This window comes from Pristis pectinata, chromosome 28, assembly GCF_009764475.1.
Source record: "Pristis pectinata isolate sPriPec2 chromosome 28, sPriPec2.1.pri, whole genome shotgun sequence".
NCBI lineage: Eukaryota > Metazoa > Chordata > Chondrichthyes > Rhinopristiformes > Pristidae > Pristis > Pristis pectinata.
The window spans coordinates 245,762-272,695 of NC_067432.1; the positions used below are offsets into that span (position 1 = coordinate 245,762).

At 46.5% G+C, this 26,934-nt stretch overlaps 2 protein-coding genes across 2 annotated transcripts in view; one reads left to right on the plus strand and one right to left on the minus strand.

The window, feature by feature from the left end:
* c28h15orf40 (chromosome 28 C15orf40 homolog) overlaps positions 1 to 17,025 on the plus strand; it is a 47,027-nt gene extending 30,002 nt beyond the window's left edge. The window contains exon 4 of the mRNA XM_052040188.1: positions 16,235 to 17,025. Coding sequence (XP_051896148.1) covers positions 16,235 to 16,285 — 51 coding nt within the window. The 3' untranslated portion in view covers positions 16,286 to 17,025. The remainder of the gene's footprint in view (positions 1 to 16,234) is intronic.
* Positions 17,026 to 19,258: 2,233 nt separating this feature from the next.
* Positions 19,259 to 26,644, minus strand: LOC127583823 (RNA guanine-N7 methyltransferase activating subunit-like). The gene is made up of 3 exons (XM_052040189.1): positions 26,542 to 26,644; positions 24,356 to 24,511; positions 19,259 to 21,628 (listed from the first exon to the last, which is right to left on the minus strand). The coding sequence occupies exons 1-3, from the start codon at positions 26,583 to 26,585 to the stop codon at positions 21,466 to 21,468; spliced, it is 363 nt and encodes a 120-aa protein (XP_051896149.1). The 5' UTR covers positions 26,586 to 26,644; the 3' UTR covers positions 19,259 to 21,465.
* Between the last annotated feature and the right edge of the window lie 290 nt (positions 26,645 to 26,934).

Sequence of the window (26,934 nt, forward strand, 5' to 3'; positions counted from 1 at the left end):
GAGGGCAAAAATGAGGTTGCTCTGGTGAAAGAGAATCCCAAGTGTTTTTATAGCTACAGTATATTAAGAGCAAAAGGGTAGCAAAGGCCAAAATTGATCCTCTTGAAGATCAGCGTGGTCATCTATGTGTGGAGCCGGAAGAGATGGAGGAGATCTTAAATGAATTTTTTGCATCTGTATTTACTCTGGAGACAGACTCAGAGACTGTAGAACTGAGGCAAAAGAGTAGTGAGGTCATGGACCATATCTGGATCAAGGAAGAGGAGGTGCTGGCTGCCTTGAGGCAAATGAAGGTGGATAAATCCCCAGGGCCAGACAAGGTGTCCCCTCGGTCCTTGTGGGTGGGGTGGGGGGGGGGGGGGGGTAGTGCAGAAATTGCAGGGGCCCTGGCAGAGATATTTACAACGCCCTTAGCCATGGGTGAGGTGCCGGAGGACTGGAGGATCGCTAATGTTGTTCCGTTGTTGAAGGAGGGCTCTCAGAATAAGCTGGGAAATTATAGGCCGGTGAGCCTGACATTAGTCATGGGTAAATTATTGGAAGGTATTCTAAGGTACATACTATAAGTATTTGGATAGACAGGGCCTGATTAGGGAGAGTCAACATGGCCTTGTGCATGGTACGTCACGTCTAAGCAATCTTTTAGAGTTTTTCGAGGAGGTTACCAAGAAGGTTAATGAAGGAAAGGCAGTGGACATTATCTACATAGACTCTAGCAAGGCCTTTGACAAAGTCTCTCATGGGAGGCAGATCCAGAAGGTTAAGTCTCTTGGCATTCAGGATGAAGTAGTCTATTGGATTCAACATTGGCTTGGCAGGAGAAGACAGAGAGTGGTAGTAAATGATTGTCTCTCTGACTGGAGGCCTGTGACTAGTGGTGTGCCGCAGGGATTGGTGCTGGGTCCGTTGTTGTTTGTCATCTATATTAATGATTTAGATGATAATGTGGTAAACTGGATCAGCAAATTTGTGGATGACACCAAGATTGGGGGTGTAGCGGACAGTGAGGAAGGCTATCAAAGCTTGCAGCGTGATCATGACCAGCTAAGGAAATGGGCTGAAAAATGGCAGATGGAATTTAATGCAGACAAGTGTGAGGTGATGCACTTTGGGAGGACAAACCAGGGTAAGACTTGCACAGTGAATGGTGGGGCACTGAGGTGTGCGGTAGAACAAAGGGACCTGGGAATACAGATCCATGGTTCCTTGAAAGTGGGATCACATGTAGATAGGGTCATAAAGAGAGCTTTTGGCACTTTGGCCTTCATAAATCAAGGCATTGGGTACAGGGACTGAGAAGTTATGTTGAAGTTGTACAAGATGTTGGTGAGACCAAATTTAGAGTATTGTTTGCAGTTCTGGTCACCTACCTACAGCAAAGATATCAAGAAGCTTGAAGGAGTGCAGAGAAAATCTGCAAAGATGTTGCTGGGACTTGAGGACCTGAGTTATAGGGAAAGGCTGAATAGGGTAGGATGTATTTCCTGGAGTGCAGGAGAATGAGGGGAGATCTTATGGAGGTGTACAAAATTATGAGGGGTTTAGATCAGGTGAGTGCATACAGGCTTTTACCCCTCCATTTGGGTGAGACTAGAGCTGGAGGTCATAGGTTTAGGGTGAAAGGTGAAATAGTTAAGGGGAATCTGAGGGGAAACTTCTTCACTCAGAGGGTGGTGTGAGTGTGGAACGAGCTTCCAGTGGAAGTGGTAGATGCGGGTTCAGTTGTAATAATTAAGAAAAGTTTGGATTGTTACATGGATGGGAGGGGTTTGGAGGGCTATGGTCCAGGTGCAGGTAGGTGGGACTAGGCAGAAGATCAGGTCAGCATGGACTAGATGGGCTGAAGGGCCTGTTTCTGTGCTGTAGGGCTCTATGACTCTAACTCTGGTTTACTCCCACATCCGAAAAATATGCATGTTGTTAGGTTAATTGGCTGCTATAAATTACCCTTAGTCTGTAGCGGAATGGTGGAATCTGGGAAGGAATTGATGGTAATGTGGAAGAATGAAGTGGGTTCAAATTGACAGGGGAAAGATTACTTCTCAGTCTCCTAGGTGCCAAGCTCTCCCTGGATTCTATGTGATCTAACTTTCTCAAGCTGGAGACCTGTGACTGGGACTTTATTCCTTGTAGGAGACTTGAGAGGTGATCTTATAGAGGTGTATAAAATCATGAGCATAGATAGGGTGAATGTCTTTTTCTCGGGGTCGAGAACTAGAAGGCATAGGTTTAAGGAGAAGGGGAAAGATTTAATAGGGACTTGAGAGGCAACTTTTTTACACAAAGGTTGGTATATAGAATGAGCTGCCAGAGGAAATGGTTGAGGCAGGTACAATAACGGTTTTAAAAGACAGGTACATGGATTGGAAAGGTTTAGAAGGTTGTAGGCCAAATGTTGGCAAATGGGACTAGCTTGGATGGGGCATCTTGGCTGAAGGGCCTGTTTCCATGCTGTATGACTCAATGAGTGTTGTATTACCCTTGTTACGTTCCATTAATTTCCTGATTATCCTGGCCCCTACATTGTCACTACTATTTGGCATGTTTTTACACAGTTCCAATCTTGTTTTCTATCTCTCACTGTTTCTTAGCTCCAATGAAATTGATTCTACTTAATTTTCTGAGCTAACACCGTTTCTCTGTCTTGCCTTTAGCCTGTCCGTTATTATCAGAGGTATCTTTCCTCCTCTCCAGTTTTGTCTAACACTTTTAAAAGTTGAGTATCCTAGAAAATTTAATTCCTACAAGAAACTGCAGCTAAGTTTCAAGTCACTATTGGATCACACTATTCTATTCCTGCCATTTATGCTACGACTGCTACTTCCATTTGGATAAGGAGTCTTCCATTTTTGGCTTCTTACGTTTTTCCCTGCTCTGATTGAAGCTCTGCTCTCCTCCCCCCCTGACAACGCCACCTTTGAGTCTCTCCCAGCTGGCACTGCTCTCCACGTGCCCCCCCCCCACCCACTTCTAGGTCTCTTCCCTGACACCACTGCTCCCTGCCCTCCCCATCTCTGAGTCATTCCTTACCAGGAGTCATTGCTGACTGTCAGTGCAGTAGCAGGTGGCACCTCTGCCTCTAAGAGGTCAACATGCTCCTCCAGTAATTTATCAATACATGGATTATTGCAAAACATATCCTTTTAACAGCAAGTGAATACTCCAACAATTTTGAATGTTAGATGTGGCAGGAAAGATTAATTTAATTTGGCTTCATGCTCAGCACAGACATTGTGAGCCAAAGGGCCTGTTCCTGGGGTATACTGTTCTATTTTCTATGTTCTACTTGTGTTTGCTGGTTGCCCAGACAAGATCAGAAGAACATTCAGGGGCAGCCTCAGTCCCCAAACCCCAGCTGCAGCTCGAGCAGTGGCTGGTTTTACTGCTCCCCAAACGGAGGAAAGATCCATAAAGCACTGGGTTAATCATTTGTGACTCTTTTGATATAAAAACATTGTTGCACAATCTTATTTGAAGGCTGACCTCTATATTATGATCTAACTTCACTGAAGGACAGAAGCCCTGGGTAAACAGCAACTTAATTGGTTAATGCTCTGACTAGTTCCCAAGAGGCTGTACAATGCCACTGCTCAGGAGGCACGAACCAAGCTTATGTTGGTGCTTCAGAGGTTGTTGCCTCTTGCAGTGTCTGATGTTCTGACAATTTGGATAGTGCCTGCTTAGAACATTTGATGTAGAGGAATAGACATAGAGTTACAAAGAACAGAAACAGGCCTTTTGGCCAAACATATCCATGCCAAGGAAATTGCTTACCTGAGCTAGTCCTATTTGAGAGGTGAAACATTTAGTCAAGAGGAAGAAGGAAGCATACTTAAGATTTAGGAAGCAAAAATCAGGCAGGGCTTGTGAGGATTATAAGGTAGCCAGGAAGGAGCTTAAGAAGGGACTTAGGACTGGTAGTAGATGGAGAGTATTCAGCCTGGAGGTCAGTGACCAGTGGTGCTGGGACCCCTGCTCTTTGTGATTTTTATAAATGACTTGGATGAGCAAATGGAGGGATGGGTTAGTAATTTTGCAGATGACACGAAGGTTGGAGGTGTTATGGATAATGTAGAAGGTTGTCGTAGGTTACAATGGGATATAGGCAGGATGCAGAGTTGGGCAGAGAAGTGGCAGATGGAGTTCAATCCAGAAAAGTATGAAGTGATACACTTTGGAAGAACGAACTTGAAGGCGGAGTACGAGGTTAAGGGCAGGATTCTTTTCAGTGTGGAGGAACAGAGGGATCTTGGGGTCAAAGTCCATAGATCCCACTAAGTTGTCACACAAGTTGATAGGGTGGTTAAGAAGGCATATGGTGTGTTGGCCTTCATCAGTTGGGAGATTGAGTTCAAGAGCTGCGCGGTACTCTGTTGCAGCTCTATAAAACTCTGGTTAGACCACATTTGGAGTATTGTGTTCAGTTCTGGTCGCCTCGTTATAGGAAAGATGTGGAAGCTTTAGAGAGCGTGCAGAGGAGATTTATCAGGATGCTGCCTGGATTAGAGAACATGTCTTATAAGGAAAGGTTGAGCGAGCTAGGGATTTTCTCTTTGGAGTGACGCAGGATGAGAGGCGACGATAGAGGTGTATAAGATTATGTGTAGCATAGGTAGAGTGGGCAACCAGCACCTTTTCCCCAGGGCGGCAATGGCCAATACCAGAGGTTATCAGTTTAAGGTCAGAGGGGGAAAGTTCAGGGGAGATGTCAGAGGTTGGTTCTTTACACACAAGAGTGGTGGTTGCATGGAATGCACTGTTGGGCGTATTGGGAGAGGCTGATACAAGAGGGAAAATTTAAAAGTCTCTTAGATAGGCACATGGATGTAAGAAAAATGGAGGGTTATGGGCTGTGTAGGAGGGAAGGGTTAGATTTATCGGAGTAGGTGTTTATATAAGTCGGCACAACATTGTGAGCTGAAGGATCCACTTTCTACTTTACTGTTCTATGTTCTATTTGCCTGTATTTTGCCCATATCCCTCTAAAGCTTTGCTACCCATGTATCTGTCCAAATGTCTTTCAAACGTTGTAATTTTTCCAACATCTTTCACTTCCTATGGCAGCTTGTTCCACATACCCACTACCTGCCCCTCGGGTCCCCTTTAAATCTTTCCCCTCTTACCTTAAACCTGCGCCCTCTAGTTCTAGACTCCCCAACCCTGAGAAAAAGACTGTGACCTTATCTATGCCCCTCATGATTTTATAAACCTCTATAAAGTCCCTCTTTCTCTCCAGTAAAAGAGCTCCAGCCTCTCCAGTCTCATAACTAAAGCCCTCTAGTCCTGGCAACAAGCTTGTAAATCTTTTCTGCAGCCTCTGCAGCTTAATCACATCCTTCCTACATTGTGGCAACCAGAACTGCACACAATACTCTGTTTGTAGTCTCAACATAATTTTGTACAACTGGTACAATATGTTCCAACTCTTGTACTCAATGTCACAGCAAATAAAGGCAGGCTGCCTTCTTCGCCACCTGTCTAAACGTGTTGCCACTTTCAGGGAACTATGTACTTATACTCCTAAATCTCTCTGTTCTACAACACTCCCCAGGGCCTTACCATTCATTGCGTATATCTTGGTCTGGTTAAACTTCCCAAAGTGCATCACTTCACACTTGTTTGAGTTAAATTCCAGCTGCTGTTCCTTGACCCAATTTCCCTGTTCATCACGATCTTGTTATAACTTTAGTCAAACCTTCTGTCCACTATACCACCAATGTTGGTGTCATCTGCAGATTTACGAATCATGCCACTTACATTCTCATTCAAATTGTTAATATACATGACAAACAACCAGGACCCAGCACTGATGTCTGCAGCGCACCGCTCACCACAGCCAATCTGAAAAACAACTCAATGAAGATAAGAGTCACCACCCTCTGCATTGAAGCAGGTCCCCTTTAATTCTTTCCCCTCTCAGCCTAAATCTATGCCTCTACCTTTTGATTCCCTTTCCCCGGAAAGAAGACTGTGTGCATTCACCCTATCTATGTCCCTCATGATTTCATATACTTCTATAAGGTTACTCCTCAGTTTCCTACGCTCCAAGGAATAAAGTCAAGCCTGCCCAACCTCTCCCTATAACTCAGGCCTCCTCAAGACCTGGCAATATTTTCAGATACCTTGTTTGCATTCATTCCAGCGTAATGACATCTTTCCTATAACGATAACCAAAATTTTACACAATACTCCAGATGTGATAGTGCCGGAGAGAATGCAAAGGAGATTTGCCAGGATGTTGCTTGGTATGGGGCAGTTCAGTTATGTGGAGAGGCTGGGTCTGGGTTCTCTGCAGCAGAGGAGATTAAGAGTGGTCATAATTGAGGATCGGGTAGACTCCAGGAAACTTTTCACCATATCAGAGGTGAATAAAACTAGAGGACAGATTTAGGGTCACGGGTAAGTAACTTAGAGGGGATGTGCGAGGGATCTTTTTCACCCAAAGGGTGGTGAGTACCTAGAATGCACTGCTGGAAAGAGTGATGGAAGCAGGGTCACTAACATTTAAAAAGTGTCTAGGCAAGCACTTGAATCACCTAGGCAAAGAAGGATATTGGCCAATGCTGGAAAATGGGATTAATACGGATGAGTGCCCATTGGTTGGTGTGAATGTGGTAAATGTGGTTGGCTGAACAGCCTGTTGTATGCTCTAGCACTCTATGTCTATATTTTGGAACTTTATCCAGTTTTATCTACAGTAATTCAAAAAATATAATCATCAAGTAACTATATTCGCTATGCTGCAGTAATACGCAATGGACTATGGGAGAAAACTCCCAGAGTTTTCTCTGTTTATCACTTTTATTAGGGTTTTTAAGTGTAAGGGTTAGCTTTTGTTAGGGTTTTTAGTGTAAGGGTTAGATTTTTATAAGTTTTTTCTAACTAGTCGAGTGGGGACTGGACTGCGCAGGCGCGGCGTGGGCAGCTTAAAAAGCAAACAGCCTATAGAGCGGGCAGCGTCGGAGCGGGCAGCAGAGTGAGTGGCAGCGGAGTGAGTGGCAGCAGACTCAAGGGGCTTCGGCGTGAAGGGGCAAGGAGGGTAAGTAGCTGGTAAGTAGGTAAAGGCAAGGTTTGCCTGTTGTTCATTATAGATTTGTAGGTGGGACTAACTAGGGAAAAAAGAAAGGTAGTCAGATGGAGGACATGGTGGTGTGCTGCAGCTGTTTGATGTGGGAACTCATGGACCTTGCTGCGGTCCAAGATGGCCACATCTGCAGTAAGTGCTTGAGGATGGATGAACTTCGGCTCAGAGTTGATGAGCTGGAGTCGCAGCTACAAACACTGCGCAGCATAAGGGAGGGAGAGAGTTATGTAGACACGGTGCATCAGGTGACAGTCACCCCCCTTAGAGCAGGTACATCTGAGGTTCAGGAGGCAGATAGAATGGTGACTGTCAGGGGAGGGAAGAGGAAGAAGTCAGGCAGGCAGACAGAGCAGAGAACCCCGGAGGCTGTTCCCCTCAGTAACAAGTTTTCTGCCTTGGAAGCTGTTGAGGGGGATGATCTGCAGGGGCCTAGCTGCAGTTACCAGGTCTCTGGCACTGGGACTGGTACTGCTGCTCAGAAGGGAAGGGTGGGAAAGAGACATGCGGTAGTGATAGGGGACTCGATAGTCAGGGAAACAGACAGGAGGTTCTGTGGCAGTGAACATGAATCCTGGATGGTATGTTGCCTCCCAGGTGCCAGGGTCCGGGATGTCACTGATCGGGTCCACAGGATTCTTGAGCGGGAGGGAGAGCAGCCAGAAGTTGTGGTCCATGTTGGCACCAACGACATAGGTAGGAAGGGGGATGAGGTCCTGAAGAGTGAGTTCAGGGAGCTAGGCAGAAAATTGAGGAACAGGACCTCAAGGGTAGCAATCTCGGGATTGCTGCTAGTGCCACGCGATAGTGAAGGCAGGAATAGGAGGAGGTGGCAGATAAATGCGTGGCTGAGAAGCTGGTGCAGGAGGGAGGGTTTTAGATTTCTGGATCATTGGGATCTCTTCTCGGGAAGGTGGGACCTGTACAGAGAGGACGGGTTACACCCGAACCAGAAGGGGACCAATATCCTTGCGGCGAGATTTGCTAGGGTGGTTCGGGAGGGTTTAAGCTAGTTTGTGAGGGAGAAGGGAACCGGAGGAGTAGGTCAGAGGAAGAAGGGGATGGGGAAAAGTTAGATCAAACAGGTAGAGAGGCTTTGGGGAAGGAGAAGCAGAATACAGGCTGTAAAAGTAGTAAGGTAGATGGACTGAAGTGTGTTTACTTAAATGCAAGAAGTGTCAGGAATAAGGGGGATGAACTGAGGGCTTGGATAAGTATGGGGGACTATGATATCATGGCTATTACTGAGACGTGGCTGACGTCAGGAGAGGAGTGGATATTGAATATTCCTGGTTTTCGGTGTCTTAAGAGGGATAGGGAAGGGGGGAGAAGACGAGGAGGGATGGCGATACTGGTCAGGGACACTGTTACGGCTGTGGAAAAGATGGATGTTGTAGAAGGATCATCTCTAGAGTCCGTATGGGTGGAGTTAAGGAACAAGAAAGGAGCAGTTACTCTACTAGGAGTATTCTATAGGCCCCCCGGTAGCAGTAGAGATGTAGAGGAGCAGATTGGCAGGCAGTGTTTGGAGAGAAGCAAAAATAACAGGGTTGTTATAATGGGAGACTTCAACTTCCCAAATATAGACTGGAACCTGCTTAGTGCCAAAGGTTTAGATGGGACAGAATTTGTTAAATGTGTCCAGGAGGGATTCCTGACGCAGTATGTTGACAGGCCGACTAGAGGGAATGCCATGTTAGATCTAGTTTTAGGAAATGAACCGGGACAGGTGAAGGATCTATTGGTGGGTGAGCATTTGGGGGATAGTGACCATTGCTCCATAACCTTTAAAATTGTCATGGACAGGGATAGGTGCAGAGAGGACAAGGGGATTTTTAACTGGGGAAGGGCGAACTATGAGGCTATAAGGAGAGAACTTGGGAGTGTAAATTGGGATGTACTTTTTGAAGGAAAATGTACCATGGAGATGTGGTCAATGTTCAGGGATCTTATGCAGGATGTTAGGGATAAATATGTCCCGGTGAGGCAGAGAAGGAATGGCAGGGTGAAGGAACCGTGGGTGACGAGAGAGGTGGAACGACTTGTTAGGGAGAAGAAGGTAGCGTACGTGAGGTATAAGCAGCAAGGTTCAGACAGGGCCCGTGAGGAATACAAGGCAGCGAGGAAGGAACTTAAGAAAGGGCTGAGGAGAGCTAGAAGGGGACATGAAAAGGCGTTGGGTAGTAGGGTTAAGAAAAATCCCAAGGCCTTTTTCAAGTACGTGAAGGGTAGGTGTATGGCTAGGGTAAAGGTAGGTCCGATTAGAAAGGATTCTAAGGGATAGGATTTATGAACACCTAGAGAATCATGGACTGATTAGGGACAGCCAACATGGCTTTGTGAAGGGAAGATCTTGCCTCACAAGCCTGATAGAGTTCTTTGAGGAGGTGACCAGGAAGATTGATGAGGGCAGTGCAGTGGATGTGGTCTACATGGATTTTAGTAAGGCGTTTGATAAGGTTCCTCGTGGTAGGCTTCTTCAGAAGGTCAGAGGCCAAGGGATCCAAGGAAGCTTGGCTGTGTGGATTAGGAATTGGCTTGCATGTAGAAAGCAGAGGGTTGTGGTGGAGGGAGTGCCCTCGGATTGGAAGGCAGTGACTAGTGGTGTCCCGCAGGGATCGGTTCTGGGACCTCTACTTTTTGTGATATTTATAGATGATTTAGATGAGGGGGTGGAGGGCTGGGTTAGTAAGTTTGCGGACGACACTAAAATCGGAGGTGTTGTGGATAGTGTGGAGGCTGTCGGAGCTTACAGAGGGATATTGATAGGATGCAGAGCTGGACTGACAAGTGGCAGATGGAGTTCAATCCGGAGAAGTGTGAGGTGGTACACTTTGGAAGGACAAACTCCAGGGCAGAGTACTGGGTGAATGGCAAGGTACTTGGCAGTGTGGAGGAGCAGAGGGATCTGGGGGTTCATATTCACACTTCATTGAAAGTTGCCTCACAGGTGGAAAGAGCAGTTAGGAAGGCCAATGGGATGTTGGCTTTCATAAGTCGCGTGATTGAGTTTAAGAGCCGCGAGGTGATGATGCAGCTTTACAAAACTCTAGTTAGGCCACACTTAGAGTACTGTGTTCAGTTCTGGTCGCCTCATTATAGGAAGGATGTGGAGGCATTGGAGAGGGTGCAGAGGAGATTTATCAGGATGCTGCCTGGATTAGAGCGTATTGAATATGAGGAGAGGCTTAAGGTGCTAGGGCTTTATTCACTGGAAAGGAGGAGGATGGGAGGAGACATGATAGAGGTATATAAAATATTGAGAGGAATAGATAGAGTAGACAGTCAGCGCCTCCTTCCCAGGGCACCAATGCTCAAGACGAGAGGGCATGGCTTTAAGGTTACGGGTGGGAGGTTCAGGGGAGATGTCAGGGGGAGGTTTTTCACCCAGAGAGTGGTTGGTGCATGGAATGCACTGCCTGGGGTGGTGGTGGAGGCAGATACATTGGACAGGTTCAAGAGCTTGTTAGATAGGCATATGGAGGAGTGTGGGATGGGGGGATATGCGGGAGGAAGGGGTTAGGTAGTGTGAGGGTGGTTTGATGGACGGCACAACATGGTGGGCCGAAGGGCCTGTTTTGTGCTGTATGGTTCTATGGTTCTATGGTTCTATGGACCCTGATTGCATACTAACAACTTTTACTATTATTGAACTCCAGAAAATTTAATTCTCTTCTAGAAGGGAAGTTTTATTGGAATAAATCCACAGCATGAGGGATGACTCAAGAAGCAGTGATACTGTCAGATTGTCACAGTGGGAGCAGTCACACTGTGTATGTGACGCTTTTGCTCAATAACTGCTGAGATGCTGCTGAGTCGTAATGTATAATTAGTGGTATGATGAGGCAATGAGAGACTTACGACAGAGCGGCAGAAAGGTCAGCCAGAGTCTTACAGATAAACAACACAAGGTAGCTTTAAATATGTGAAAGGTTTAATTTTTGACTACTAACCTTGATTCAGGTTTTGTGCAGTCCAGTTTTCTGAATTTATGAGAGATCTCTCCCTGCAGCAAAAGGTGTGGGGCAGAAAATACATGCATCGATAGTTTGTCAAGAAATATTAACTTAAGTAATAGTTTCCTTAAACAAAATAAAAATAGCCAATTGCCAATCTCACAGTCACTCACTCAACTAAAAGATAAAATAAAATGAATTATAAAGGTTTCATGTGAAGGAAATTCAATTTCTGAATAGCTTGAAGCCACACTTGCCTGTCTATCCTTGGCATAACGTGAAGACTGGTGAAATCTAAAGGCCCAGCCATGAAAGTAGTGTGATTCTGTGTGTGTGTACAAATAGTCCATCCAAGAAAAGGTGCCAGCAAATGGGCGTGGGCCTTCCACTGGCTCAGAGCTGGCTTTCCTTATTCTCCAAAATTAAAATGAAGGCATATTCAAATACAAGGATCTTGTGTGAGAAGCAGCCAGAAGAATCAGGTGCTGATGGGAACAGCCTCCCTCTATTTTATCTAAACTTTGTTCACCTCTGTCAAATCTCCTTTCAACCTTCTTTGCTCCAAGAAGAACAACCCCCATCTCCTCCAGTCTAACCCTGTGGCTGAAATTCCTCATCCCTGGAACCATTCTAGTATTTATTTCTCTGCACCCTGTTTGGGACTATTAAAAACTTTGTAAGGTTGGGTATTGGGTGTAATATTGTTTGTGGTCTAATCAGTGTTTGATAAAGTTTCAGCGTAATCTTTCTACTTTCCTGCTCTATTTATGAGGCCAGGTCCCAGATGCTGAAACCATTTTCTCAACATGTCCTACCACCTTCAAAGACTATGCACATGTACAGTCAGGTCCTCCTGTTGTGACATACCCTTCATGACTGTGCTGTTGTCTCTCCTTGTTCTTTCTGTCAAAGTCTATCACTTTCCACATGTATTAAATGTTACATGCCACTTGTCTACCCATTCTGTTCACTCATTATCATCCTCACTGCCTGCTATATTGCCAATATGTTCTTCTAACCCATTCTACACTTAAATTAGAGTTCCTTGTAAATTCACTTTGTTCATCAAGTTTTGTGTCATATACAAATTTGGAATTGCAATCCTAATCATATCAAAAAAGTAATGACCCCTATGGAACACCACTGTTCACTATCCTACAATCTGAAAAATAATTGAGTAATATTTCTCTCTGCTGTGTTCACCAATTTCCCATCTACAGTGCTAGAGACCCTTCATTCCATGTGCTTCAATTTTACTGGCCAACTATTCTTCATCAAATGCCTTTTGAAAATTGGAATGCATGACAGATGGCATTTACTGCATTTGTTTCATCAATCTTCTCTGTTACTTCATCAAAAACTTCAGATTGGTCAAAGGTAATTTCTCTTTAGCACATGTGCTGGCTTTCCGTTATCAACAAACTGCTCCAAATGTCAGTGTTTATCATTTTTAAACTTCCTGCTGCTGCTCTGCGTCCTGCCTCTCAGAACCTTGAAGTAAGTTTGCAGATGACACTAAAATGGGTGGTTTAGTTGACAATGAAGATGGTTATCAAAAATTACAGGGGCATCTTGATCAGCTGAGTAAGTGGGCCAAGGAATGGCAAATAGAGTTTAATTTGGATAAGTGCGAGGTGTTGCATTTTGGAAAGTCAAATCCAAGTAGGATTTTCACAGTGAACAGCAGGGCCCTGGGGACTGTTGTAGAACAGAGAGATCTTGGTGTACATGTGCATGGTTCACTGAAAGTGGAGTCACAGGTAGACAGGGTGGTGAAGAAGGCGTTTGGCACGCTGGCCTTCATAAGTCAGGGGATTGAGTATAAAAGTTGGGAGGTCATGGTACAGTTGTACAGGATGCTGGTGAGGCTGCACTTGGAGTATTGTGTTCAGTTTTGGTCACCCTGCTATAGGAAAGATGTTATTAAATTGGAAAGAGTGCAGAAAAGATTTACAAAGGTGCTGCCAGGACTTGAGAGACTGAATTATAAGGAGAGGTTGGTCAGGCCAGGACTTTATTCCTTAGAGCATAAGAGACAGAGAAATGATCTTATAGAGGTGTATAAAATCATGAGGAGCATAGATAGGGTGAATGCACTCAGTCTTTTTCCCAGAATTGGGGAATCAAGAACTGGAAGGGCAACTTTTTAATGCAAAGGCTGATATCTATGTGGAATGAGGTGCCAGAGGAAGTGGTTAAGGCAGGTACAACTTTTAAAAGGCAGTTGAACAGGAATATGGATTGGAAAGGTTTAGAATGTTATGGGCCAAACACTGGCAAATGGGATTACCTTGGATGGGACATTTTGGTTGGCATGGACCAGTTGGGCCGAAGGACCTGTTTCCGTGCTGTATGACTCTTATGACTCTATTTCTAAACATTGCCCCATCACTGATGTCAACTGACTGCCCTGTAATTGTTGGACAGTTTACTACAACCTTTTAGATCAAGGATGTCACATTTGCATCTTTCCAGTCCTTTGGCATGCTGTCTGCCTGTATCGAGGGACAGGTGGAAGATAATTCAAACCCTTCTGCAATTTTCATCCTCAGCAACCTTGTATGTATCCCATGTGACTTGTTTACTTTAGGTATAGCCAGCCTTTCTAATATCTCCTCCCTACCCATTTTCACCCTTCCTCTGCTAGACCACCTTCTTTATCCCTAATTAGTCACTACTTCTTTACATGCCTATAACAGACTTCTCTGCTTTTTATGTTAACTGCCTTTCTATTCTCATATTTTCATTATGTCCATCTTATTTTCCTTTTCACCTGCCTGGTTGTCATCTGTCAGCTGACCAGTATCATAGAGCTACTCCATGCACGCATCTTCTCCATGTACTTTGTCATCCATGTACTTCAAGGATGTTCTAGCTTTGGTTCCCTATTGTCTCTCTTTTTTGAAAGCTCTTAGTCTGTATTTGAAACATTTACTCTTTAAAACCTTTTAAAGAATGGTACAAGTGTACCATTGTTTTGCTACACTTTTACTTGTCAGACTTTTAGAGTCAGAGTGCTATACAGCACAGAAACAGGCCCTTCAGCCAACTCGTCCATGCTGACCAAGTTGCTCTGTTGAGCTAGTCCCATTTGCTTGCTCTTAGCTCATATCCCTCTAAACCTTTCCTATCCATGTACCCAAAAACAGTCTGCTGGAGGAACTCAGTGGATTGAGCAGCATCTGTGGGAGGAAAGGAATTGTTAAGATTTTGGGCCTAAAATTGGAAAAATCTCTGTTCACGTCATTGAGTTGTAGACTACCCAGGTGGAATATGATGTTCCTCTAGTTTGCGTTGGGCCTCACCTGGCAGTGGAGAAGTTTGAGGATGGACAGGTCGGTGTGGGAATGGGAAAGGAATTGAAAGGGCATGTAACTGGTTCAGGCTGGCCATTGTAGATGGTGTGTAGGTGCTCTGTGAAATGGTCACCCAGTCCATGCTTGTTCCCACTGGTGTAGAGGAGTCCACATCAGGAGCACTGAATGCAGTAGACAAGGTTGGAGGAGGTGCACATGAATCTTTGTCTCACCTGGAAGGGCTGTTTAGGCCCCTGGATAGTGGTGAGGGAGGAGGTGATACTCCTCCTACAACTGCAGAGGAAAGTGCCAGGGGTCAAGGAGGGAGGGATAGGTGGGGAGGGATGAGGGAGTCATGGAGGGAGTGGTGTCTGTGGAAGGTGGAAAAAGATGTGGTCGGTGGTGGATCCTCCCATTTTTGTTCCCTTTCCCACCCGCAACCTCCAGCACATCCCCCCCCCCCCCCTCCCACATCTGGTTCTGACTCCATTTGCCATTCACCCCTCCCCTCATGGTTCCATTCTCACCTCCTTTACATATCAGAGTCCGGCACTGGTAGCCCTTTGTATTCCTGGTCATCTCTCTCCAGCAGGTGTCTCTGACATTCACACTCCCCTCACCCCATCTCACTCCCTCTCTCTCATTTTCTTGCTCTTTGTCTGCCTCCATCTATAATTCACCTGCCACTGTCTCCCACCTCCACCCCTGCTCCCCTTCCCCACCTGGCACTGCCTGCCTGTCGTCTCTCACCCCTTCTCAGTTTCTCAGTCCACTAATCACTTTGGGCTCCTGTTTTACTACTCACCTCTCCACACTCAGTCCTGATGCAAGATTTCAACCCAAAACGTTGACAGTTCCTTTCCCCCACAGATGCTGCTCAACCCATTGAGTTCAAGACTTTTGAACGGTTCCCTTATACGATGAGATGGACTATGACTTCACGATCTACCTTGTTGTGACCTTGCACCTTATTGCACTGCACTTTCTCTGTAGCTGTGACACTTTACTCTGTACTGTTATTGTTTTTACCTGTACTACATCAATGCACTCTGTACTAACCCAGTATAACTGCACTGTGTAATGAATTGATCTGTATGAATGGTATGGAAGACAAGTTTTTCACTGTACATCGGTACAAGTGGGAATAATAAACCAATACCAATACTCCAGCAGATTGTTTGCTGCTCTCTTTACATCTGCAATTGCCTCAACCTTCTCATCTGCCTCACTACTGTTTTGAGACTTACCCCCCCCCCCATCACTAATCTACACTTCAATGATTACTAACTCTTGTGTCCCCTCCTAATGACAGATTCAGCCATGCTTCCTTCCTCGTGGGGCCAAAAACGTACATTTAATCACGTGACATTTGGGCATTAATGGTAATGGGTGACCTTGTCAGAATTGTTTTCTTAATTCAAGGTGTAAGAATCAGAATCTGTAAATTCTTTGAGAAGACCTGATAAGGTCAACTATCTTTATTGTATTCAAGATTAGATTATGCTTAAAACTCTATTAGAAGACAGGTCAACAATGACATCTATTTTAGTCTCTGAAAAACATGAAACCAATGAGCACAAAAGCTATTTGAAATCCTTTAGAGCACAACAGGACTCTTTCATGCAGTGTAGCCCGCTGTTTATTCATTGTTCCATGTACAGTAATTAGCAGCTTAGGACCAGAACAACTTCCTGTCAGTTTAAAGGGCAAGTGTTTGGCAGGCAGTTCCGACGATGAGTGGGCATTGTGACATAATATACATTATGTTTAAGAGCTGTATTAATGATTAAATAAAGGGTAACATACAGATATGGACATTTATCGACAGTTAATTGTGTTCCTCTTTCCATGTCTCCACACACACAGTAACATTGACAATCTGTCCATTTCCCTTTCCCCAGCTCAGACCACTGAGACTAGACAACCAAGCAGAGCCTAAGAACATGACATAGGAGTAGGAGTTGGTGATGTCTCAGGCCTGCTCCACCAGGCAGGAAGTGCCACAGTGGATCAATGAGGTGAGTGGACCACTGGATTGAAGGTCTAGCTAATCTGTACAACAACTCAAAGATTAGAAGAAAAGGTTTGGCAATTTTGTTAAAACTTTAACTAATAGACCTTTGTTGAATAGTGGACATAGCTCAGTCCATCATGTACAGCCCTCCCCACCATTGACAGTATTTACAGGAGGCACTGCCTTAAGAAAGTAGTATCTATCATCAAAGGTCCCAGCCATTGCCCTCTTATCTCTGCTGCCATCAGGCAGGAAGTACAGAAGCCTGGAATCCCACACTACTAGATTCAGGAACAGCTGCTTTCCTAAAACCATCAGGTTCTTGAATTGACCCACACAATCCAAACCCTACCTCAGCAACAGAACACTACGGACCACCTCTTGCACTGCCATGGACGTGCCTCTGACTGTCTTGCTTTTGTGGATTCTTTTTCTCCTCTCTCTTTTCACTATCTGGCATAATTTATGTTCTCTACCTACATGCCTGTGATGCTGCTGCAAGCATGTTTTTCATTGTACCTGTATCTTGCCATACTTGTACACTTGACAATAAACTCAACTTGATTTGAGTACAACTCAATGCACTGATCCCTGTGTGGGTTTGTTTACCCTCCATTTAATCATTAATACAGATCTTAAACATAATGTATGCTATGTCACTCAATGCCCATTCAATGTCAAAGCTGCCTGCCAAACACATGCCTTTTAAATTGACAGGAAGTTATTCTGGTCCTTAGCTTACTGTATCATAGAAAATTAAATACTGTTTCCTCTTTAAAGCACTTTTGGATTCACAGTACAATCAAAGGGCTCAGCCAAGTTCAGTTTAGCGAGGCTGAATAAAAATAACTTTGATTAAAGCAAACCTTTAAACAAAACACATTAGGATGTTTTGTTGTCACAGTTCTTCAGTCTTCCTGGCTTCAGTCCACTGAGATACACCAAGAGACACTGCTCCTTCCATCTCCCAAGACCTGGGACCACTGGCTGTGCCTGTTGGGTTGTCTCTATTTTAGCAGGTGTAACCTTAAAAATCCCTTCCTTCCCTTGCAAAATGTTGTTCTTTTTCTGTGATCACAGGTGACCTTATGGCCTTGCTGTGGACAATATTTGGTCTTGGCAGTGGTTATTCCCCTGCCCCACCCCCTGAACTTCCTTGATTAGTACAGGAAGGAGCTGACACACTTTACAGCTCTTGCAGAGCATAGAAGGAGAAAAGTGAAATTATTCACTTTGGTGGGAAGAATGATTTTTTGGACAATACTGTAAATATCTCTGTGGAGCTGGAGACATTCTGCCATTCAGCAGCTTAAGGATGAAAAGCATTGATTCGATTAAGGGAGGCATAGATAGGGTGAGTAGTCAGTCTTTTTCCCAGGGTGGAAATGTCAATTATTGAGGGCACAGTTTTAAGGTGTGTGTGGTGGGAGAGAGCGAGAGCGAGAGAGAGAGAGGGGGGGGGGAGAGGAGATATGTGAGGGAAGTGTTTTTTGCTTACACAGAGTGGCAGGTGCCTGGAACATACTGCCAGGGGAGGTGGTGGAAGCACAACAATGACATTTGAGAGGCATTTACATGAACAGGCAGGGGACAAGGGGATAAGCACCACATGCAGGCAAATGTGTTTAAATTGGCATCATAGTCGGCACATCATGGGCTGAAGGGCCTGTTACTGTGTTGTACTATTCTGTATTCTATGACATTAAGAGAATCAAAGAAGTGCAGCTGAGGAAGATTGGTCATCTTCCACTATCAAGAATTTGCAGAGGTACAGTTGGATTCCTTTCAATATTGTGAATGGATTACCTGTACTAAGGACATTGGCTGCCACAACATGAAAAGGGTCCATTATTGACTAAATATCCGTGTTAAATCAAAGGCATTTCCCTATATGAAACAAACCTGCTCCCATGGGAGGATGAAAAGCAAAGCTTCCCGTTCTGGTCACCTCATTATAGGAAGGATGTGGAAGTGTTGGAAAGGGATTTACTGGGATGCTGCCTGGTTTAGAGAGCATACATTATGAGGAGAGACTAAGGGAGCTAGTTTACTCTTTGGAGAGAAGGAGGATGAGAGGAGACATGATGGAGGTGTACAAAATATTGAGGGGAATAGATAGAGTGGACAGCCAGCGCCTCTTTCCCAGGGCACCGATTCTCAATACAAGAGGGCATGGCTGTAAAGTAATGGATGGGAAGTTCAAGGGAGATATCAGAGGAAGGTTTTTTACCCAGAGAGTGGTTGAGGAATGGAATGCACTGCCTGGAACAGTGGTGGAGGCAGGTACATTGATCAAATTCAAGATATTACTAGATAAGCATATGGAGGAATTTAAAATAGAGGGATATGTGGGAGGAAGGGGTTAGATAGTGTTAGGTGAGGTTTAAAGGTCAGCACAACATTGTGGGCCAAAGGGCCTGTATTCTGCTGTACTGTTCTATGTTCTATATTTTCTGTTAAATTTCACTCACCTGTTAGCAATCTCATCATAAACTAGTTCAAAGTCCAACCATGACAAGATAATGTGATCTACAATTTAACACAATAGCAAAGATGGTGCTGCATTGTCAAAAACTATGTCTTTAGAATAAAATGTTAAAAATTGGTGACACCTTCTTATTTAGGTTGATGTTAAGGATCCCAACATTTCGTCTTTTCGTCCTGCTCTACCTTAACCAAAGGAATCAGAACAAATTATCTGATTGTTTATTGCAAGTAATTTGGCTGCAGTTCTCAGAATTATCACAGTAACCACAAATCAAGAGTTCTTCAATGTCTGTTAAGTGCATTGTACAGAACATCTTCAGTGCCTATTCTCTTTAATTGAGGAATTCCTCACACACTATTCTCCAGCCCCAAGCCTGAATTGCTTTCCTCTGGTCAATATTCACCAATTTACACTCATTATTCTGAAGCTTGTTTTATTATTAACCAGTGATAATTCTAAATTCTGTAGCTAGGTTATGAATATATCAGCTAGTATCAGGCATTAAACATACTTTAAGGAATGCTCCTTTTTATTTGTTCTTTGATCATATTTGAAAGACACAAGTGTACAAAAATAAGATATAAACCATATTCAGTGTAAACTAGTCTTCCAGGGTCCGCGCTAAGTCTATGAGTATCCATGTCCCAGTTGGTATGATACTAACCATTTGCCTCTGGACGGGCTGAGTGTGGGTTGTTGTAAGTTGGTCTCCACTGTGCTTGTCGATGGGGTTAATCAGGAATCAGCAATGGGGAGTTGGGGAGGGAAGGCAGTTGAAGTTATCCAAACCCTATCTTTAATATGGGGCAGTACAAAATAAAGTTCAATGTCGCCTCACAATGGGACAGTCCGGTGATCCCGCCAATACTAAAGCAAGCACGAGGTCAGTTAACTTTTAAAAATAAACTTATTAGCTCAAAGTTCCATTGACAATGCAGCCTTTGAACTTCACTCACAACATTCCTGGTGATCCAAGAGACTGCAGATGCTGGAATCTGGAGCAATGGAGCAAAGAACAAACTGCTGGAGGAACTCAGTGGGTCAAGCAGCATCTGTAGGGGGTGGGAGGAGGAATGGTCAGCGTTTCAGGTCAAGACCCTGCATCAGGACCTCGACCCAAAATGTTTACAATTCTTTCCCCTCCACAGATGATGTTGGACCCACTGAGTTCCTCCAGCAGTTTGTTACTTTATGATGATCTCAGAACTCAATGAACCTGATGATCTCAGAACTCAATTTCTAGGGGTAAAACAGAAAACAGCAAGGAAGTCTCTTAGATCACCAGGAATGTTGTGAGTGAAGTTCAAAGTTCAGAAATGGAAATTTGAGTTAATAACATTAGTTTTAAAGGTTAACCGACCTCATGGTTTCCTTGGTATTGGCTGGATCACTGGATCCCATTGTGAAGTGACATTAAACTCATGGAAGAAAAACATAATCCTAACATACAGACAACTTTGAAAGACACTTAACAAATTGAACACGTTTTTCAATTTACCCTATCTTCTTCAAATACCTGTTGCTGGGAGAGCTTCCAAACATAAGGTGAGACAAAGGCAAAGGAGAATGGTGCTAAGTTAACCTGATCTGGTAGAGACCTGATAGATTATTGCCCTCACTGACAATGACAGATACTCACTCCACGTCAAACTGCCAACATTCAGGTAGGAAGCGAAAAGCTTCCTCTGTCCTTGTTGCGAATACCATTGAGATATCGCGACCATTAGCGGCTGTGTACTTGCACTCAACTGGCGTACTTTTGGTCATCAAAACCACCAGCCAGGTGCACAGCTCAGCATTGCAAAATCTTGCACACAGTCAGTGCTAAAATTAACTGTAATCTAAACAAAAACGACAACCACCTACAACAGGAAGAAACATTGTTAAAAGTAATTAAATATCTCTTTATGCAAGTAAGGAAATTAGTTGTTGGTCAGCCATAATCCTTGGTAATTGAATCACATTACATCAGGAATGCGAGATTGCATAAGGCTCCACTATACCTTCTCTGTGGGACTCACTTCTTGTCATTTAACACTCTGCCTCATTTTCTCTTTCATTGTATAACTGGATCTCTGGCTGTCAGCAGTTCACAGGGAGCTGAGAGTCTTGGTATGGATTGAGCTGAATCGATGTGGAATAACACAGTGATGTGGAGATTACCACTGAATATATTCTAAATCCAGTTCAGCTGCACCATTAAGCAGCCAAGGAGAGGAAGGACCAAGCTCCGTTACCAAACAACCTGCAGCAGTACTTGCCCTCATGCTGGACACGAACAAATATTGGCTGCAGGGGAGGAGGTGGGGGAGGCCTGTTCTATGATCAATGTTCAGTGATGGGGAGAGGGGGTGACCCATCCTGGAATCAGTATCAGCCCAATAAAAGCATTCAATGTTTTACACAATTGAACACCACACTTTGACCACATGCAAGTTTTACTACACAGTGCCAGGAACTGCCCAAAGCTTCCACACACAAACTATTAACTTTCCCCAAACTACCAATCCGCAAATGGCAATAATGCTGAAATGGGCTTTTGTAAAATTTGGCTGTTACAATCTATTTCCCATCTGCTGTTAATTATAATGGCATTTCACACAGTTGATTGATTCAGTCATGTTTCAGAGTCAGTAAGGATGGTGGTTCGACTTCCAGTGTGAATTGGTGCCTTGGCTGTACGATTCATAAGACACAGATCGATTGTAGTTGCAATCTCTGCCTTGCCACGGTTGATTATTTGACCACTTGCGATTGTCACTGCGCCCTCGATAGGGTCTATAGTCTTGTGACCTAAAAATTAAGACAAAGAAATCTCAGACTCTGAATCTGACTTCATTCACCTGGACAGGTAAATTGCAGACTTTCCTTTGCAATTGCATGTGATCCAACTCCTGTCCTTTTACCTCTTCCCTTCCCATCAGCCAGCGACCCACACTGTCCTTCCCGGTGAAGCAGTGATTTACTTGCACTTCTTCCAATCATGTGTACTGCATTCTACGTTCACAATGTGGGCACACAGTTATACAGCACAGAAACAGGCCCTTTGGCCCAACTCATCTATGTCAACTGTGATGCCCATCTACACTAATCCCTTTTGCCTCATCAAGCACATCCCTCTACTACTTTCCTATCCAAGTAACTTTCCAAATGCATTTTAAACATCATAATTGTATCTGCCTCTACCACCTCCTCTGGCAGCTCATTCCATATACCCACCATCCTTTGTGTGAAAAACTTGCCCCTCAGATCTCCTTTAAGTTTCTCCCCTCTCACCTTAAATCTATGCTCTCTGGTGTTAGACTCCCTCACTCTAGGGAAAAGACTCTCACTATGTGCCTTATCTATGCTCCTCACTTACAAACTTCTATAAGGTCACCACGCAGCTTCCTACACTGCAGTGAGAATGAACCCCACCTATCCAATCTCTCCTCATAACTACACCCTTCAATTCTAGCAACATCCTGATGAATCTCTTCTGCACTCTCTCTATTGCTACCCTATATTTCCTGCAGCATGACCAGAACTGTACAAAGTACTCCAAGTGCAAGGTTTTATACAGCTGCAAATATGATATCCCAACTCTTGTACAGTGCCTCACCCTTTGAAGGCAAACATACCAAATGCTTTCTTCACTACCCTATTCACCTGGGTCGCCACTTTCAGGAAGCTATGGACTTGCACCCCAAGGTTTCTCTGTATATCAAAACTCCCAAGGTCTCTGTCATTTACTCTATACGTCCTTTATTTATACAGCACAATAACAGGCCCTTCCAGCACAATAAGTCTGCCCCACCCACTTTAAACCCATGTTAACCTACTCATACATCTTTGGAATGTGAGAGGAAACTGGAGCACCCGGAGTAAACCCATGCAGACACAGGGAGAACATACAAACTCCTTACAGAATTGAACCCCAATCGCTGGCGCTGTAATAGCATCGCAGTAACTGCTACGTTACCGTGCCGCCCTCGCTACCATCCAGTTAGCTTTCAACATTTCAAAATGCATTACCTGACACTGGTCTGGATTAAATTCCATCTGCCATCATTCTACAACTTTCCAACTGATCTACGTCCCCCTATATTCTTTCACAACCTTCTAAACTATCTATTCGCTAATTGTTGTGATGTCAACAACCTCAGTAGTCAGTCCAACTACATTTCTATACATGACAAACAACAACGGTCCCAGCACTTATCCCTGAGGAACATCACTGGTTACAGACTCTGTCAGTCAGAGAAACATTCTTTGACCACTACCCTCTGCCTCCCATCACCAAACCAATTTTGGATCCAGTTTGCCAACACCCCTTGGGGATTCCTGTACTGCCTCTTGGCTGAACCTGTAGTGTGTCCACCTCCCTGAAACTCCTGTCTCTAACACTCCATCTCCTGTATGCTCCTCAGTGAGTCCAACTGCCGCTCCAACCGACCTGCAGCTGAACACACCTCCTGCAGACAGAGTTGTCAAAGACACTCACTTCTCCCACACGTGAAATCTCCCACATTTCACAGGAGGAGCACGCTACTCTGTTAACTGCCAATCCTACCACTCAAGTTGCTACTGGGTTTAAAAGAAAAGACCTTACCTTGACATTGGTACATTGGAGAAACCAAACACAGATTGGGTGACCACTTTGTGGAACACCTGCGTTCAGTACACAGGGGCAAACTTGGCCCACGATGATGTGCTGGACTAATTAAGCTAATGACACCTAATCCTTTCTATCTACACATGGTCCATATCCCTCCATTCTCTGCATATCCATGTACCTATCTAAGAGCCACTTAAGCATCTCTATCGTATCTGTCTCCAACACCACCCCTGGCAGCGCATTCCAGACACGCACCACTCTGTGTAAAAAAACTTGCCCCACACAACTTCGAAATTTACCCCTCTCACCTTAAATGCATGCCCTCTAGTTTTAGACATTTCAACCCTGGGAAAAAGATACCAGCTGTCTACTCTATCTATGCCCCTCACAATTTTATAAACTTCTATCAGGTCTCCCCTCGGCCTCCACCGCTCCTGAGGAAACAACCAGTTATAGCACTTACATAGTATTAGACATTTGTATTCAGTTCCGTTAAATCTGTGTCTTCCTCTGACAGAAACCTTTGTAATTCCCCAACAATTTGCCACTGCCTGAGTACCATAATACAAACCTATCAATGCTACTTGCTGGTATTGGCATTGGTTTATTATTGTCACTTGTACCAAGGTACAGTGAAAAGCTTGTCTTACAAACCAATTGTACGGGTCAATTCATTACACAGTGCAGTTACATTGAGTTAGTACAAAGTGCATTGATGTAGTACAGGTAAAAACAGTAATAGTACAGAGTAGTGTCACAGCTACAGAGAAAGTGCAGTGCAATAAGGTGCAAGGTCACAACAAGGTAGATCGTGAGGTCATAGTCCATCTCATTGTATAAGGGAACCGTTCAATAGTCTTATCACAGTGGGGTAGAAGTGGGGTTTGAAAAGTTTGACAAGAGTCAGCACACCATGTCGGTACCTGCGATTCCCACTGGGCCGGCTCATCCAGTCCTCTACAATGGGTGGAGGATCAGCCACACTCTTCACCATTTCTTGATACTCTGCATCAGCTATCGTGAACCGGTGAGCAAACATTTCCTCATAATCTGGAGCAGGTTCTGTTTCACTGGACATTCTGGGGGCAGAAAGTAACAGAAACTTTACAAAGGAGACACAAGAGACTGAGGATGCTGGAAATCTGGAGCCACAAACAAAATGCTGGAGGAACTCAGCAGGTCAAGCAGCATCTACAATCCAAGAAACTTTACAAAAAAAATTGAACTCCTTCAGAATTTGAAGCAAACGCTCCCTTTTGTCCTGTCTCAAGCTGGGATGTTGCAGTTCTTCCAGAAGTAGGCGGGGGTAAATGGCAGGAATCACCACACATGCTAACACACTGCTGGCTTCACCCATGAATTGAGGGGCTCAACAGCTGGAATGTGAAATGAGGCCAGACTAACACAGCAGAGAGAGAGAGAAACCTGGATGTTCTCAACCTGAAACGTTGACAGTTTGTTTCACCACAGAAACAGCTTAACCTGCTGACCATTTCCACAATTTTATTTCATTTCAAACTGACAGAAGCTTCTGATGGAGTGGATTGTAGCCACAACATTAGCACTTTGAGGGCCCTGATCCCACAGTAAAACCCCTAAATGAGGCTCTGAGTGAGTCCGATGTGGGTCTAGGGCGGCACCAGGGAGCAGCCAGTGACAAACCTCATGGGTTCCATCGGGTAGGTTCTCCCTGAGATCCCCTCACTCTGTCATCCTAACCCCTCCAACCCATCGCTCCCTCCTCTCACTCTTCACCCGGAGACCCAAACTCCTCATTCAGCCGGAGGGACCCTAACCCGGGCAACCCCCCCCCGGGAGTCCACCTTCCTCTCCACCGAAGGTCCCCTCACCCTGGCACCCTAACCCCACCAGCTTATCCACCACTCTCTCCCCTCGCCCTAACCCCCCACCCCATCCATCACCCGTCCCTCCTCACCCCACCAAACCACCCCCAAATCCCCCTCCCCATCCACCACCCCCCACTCTCCCTCCCCCCTCCTCTCCCCCTCTCCCCCCCTCCCTCTCCCCCACCCCTCCCTCCCCCTCCTCCCCCCCCTCCCTCCCCTCCCTCCTCCCCCCCCCCTCCCCTCCCTCCCCCCCCTCCCTCCCCTCCCTCCCCCCTCCCTCCCCCCCACCCCATCCATCACCCGTCCCTCCTCACCCCACCAAACCACCCCCAAATCCCCCGCCCCATCCACCACCCCCCACTCTCCCTCCCCCCTCCTCTCCCCCCCTCTCCCCCCTCCCTCCCCCCCTCTCCCCTCTCCCTCCCCCCCTCTCCCCCCTCCTCCCCTCCCTCCCTCCCCCCCTCTCACCCCTCCTCCCCTCCCTCCCTCCCCCCCTCTCCCCCCTCCTCCCCTCCCTCCCTCCTCCCCCCCTCCTCTCCCCCCTCCCCCCCCTCTCCTCTCCCCCCTCCCTCTCCCCCCCTCTCCTCTCCCCCTCCCCCCCTCTCCTCTCCCCCCTCCCCCCTCCCTCTCCCCCCCTCTCCTCTCCCCCCTCCCCCCCCTCTCCCCCCTCCCCCCCCTCTCCCCCCTCCCCCCTCCCCTCCCTCTCCCCTCCCCCCCCTCTCCCCCTCCCCTCCCTCTCCCCTCCCTCTCCCCTCCCCCCCCTCTCTCCCCCCTCCCCCCTCCCCTCCCTCTCCTCCCCCCTCCCTCTCCCCCCTCCCCCCTCCCCCCCTCCCCCCTCCCTCCCTCTCCCCCCTCCCCCCCTCTCCCCCCTCCCCCCCTCCCCTCTCCCTCCCTCCCCTCTCCCCCCTCTCCCTCCCTCCCCCCTCTCCCTCCCTCCCCTCTCCCCCCTCTCCCTCCCTCCCCCCCCCTCCCCCCCTCCCCTCTCCCTCCCCCCCCTCTCCCCTCTCCCTCCCCCCCCTCTCCTCCCCTCTCCCTCCCCCCCCTCCCTCCCCTCCCTCCCCTCCCTCCCCCCCCTCCCTCCCCTCCCTCCCTCCCCTCCCTCCCTCCCCTCCCCTCCCCTCTCCCCTCTCCCCTCTCCCTCCCCCCCCCTCCCCCCTCTCCCTCCCCCCCCTCCCCCCTCTCCCCCCCCCCCCTCCCCCCTCTCCCCTCTCCCCCTCTCCCCTCTCCCCCTCCCCCGTCCCCCCGGACAACCGACACCTCACCTCCCGCCGCAACCACGATCCATTTCCGCTTCCGCGTGCGGCATCTAACTCTGTCCCCAGACATCAGCACTTCCGGTCCCCATGGATCGCCAGAAAATTTTCCCCGCCTGCGCTCCCTCGGTACCGCCCCCCCCCCCCACAGCGCGGCGCTCCCTCGGTGCCGCCCCCCCCCACAGCGCGGCGCTCCCTCGGTACCGCCCCCCCCACAGCGCGGCGCTCCCTGGTACCGCCCCCCCACAGCGCGGCGCTCCCTCGGTGCCGCCCCCCCCACAGCGCGGCGCTCCCTCGGTACCGCCCCCCCCCCCGCGCGGCGCTCCCTCGGTGCCGCCCCCCCCCCACAGTGTGACCCTCCCCCCCCCCCGGCCCTGTTTCTGGATGTCAGCTGGTGCAAGG

Coding starts and splice junctions, on each gene's coding strand:
- LOC127583823 (XM_052040189.1), bottom strand. CDS start 26,585: ATGCCGCACGCGGAAGCGGAAATGGATCGTGGTTGCGGCGGGAG. Junction 24,512..26,541: donor GATCGTGGTTGCGGCGGGAG/GTGAGGTGTCGG, acceptor TTCTGCCCCCAG/AATGTCCAGTGAAACAGAAC. Junction 21,629..24,355: donor CGGCCCAGTGGGAATCGCAG/GTACCGACATGG, acceptor CTTAATTTTTAG/GTCACAAGACTATAGACCCT.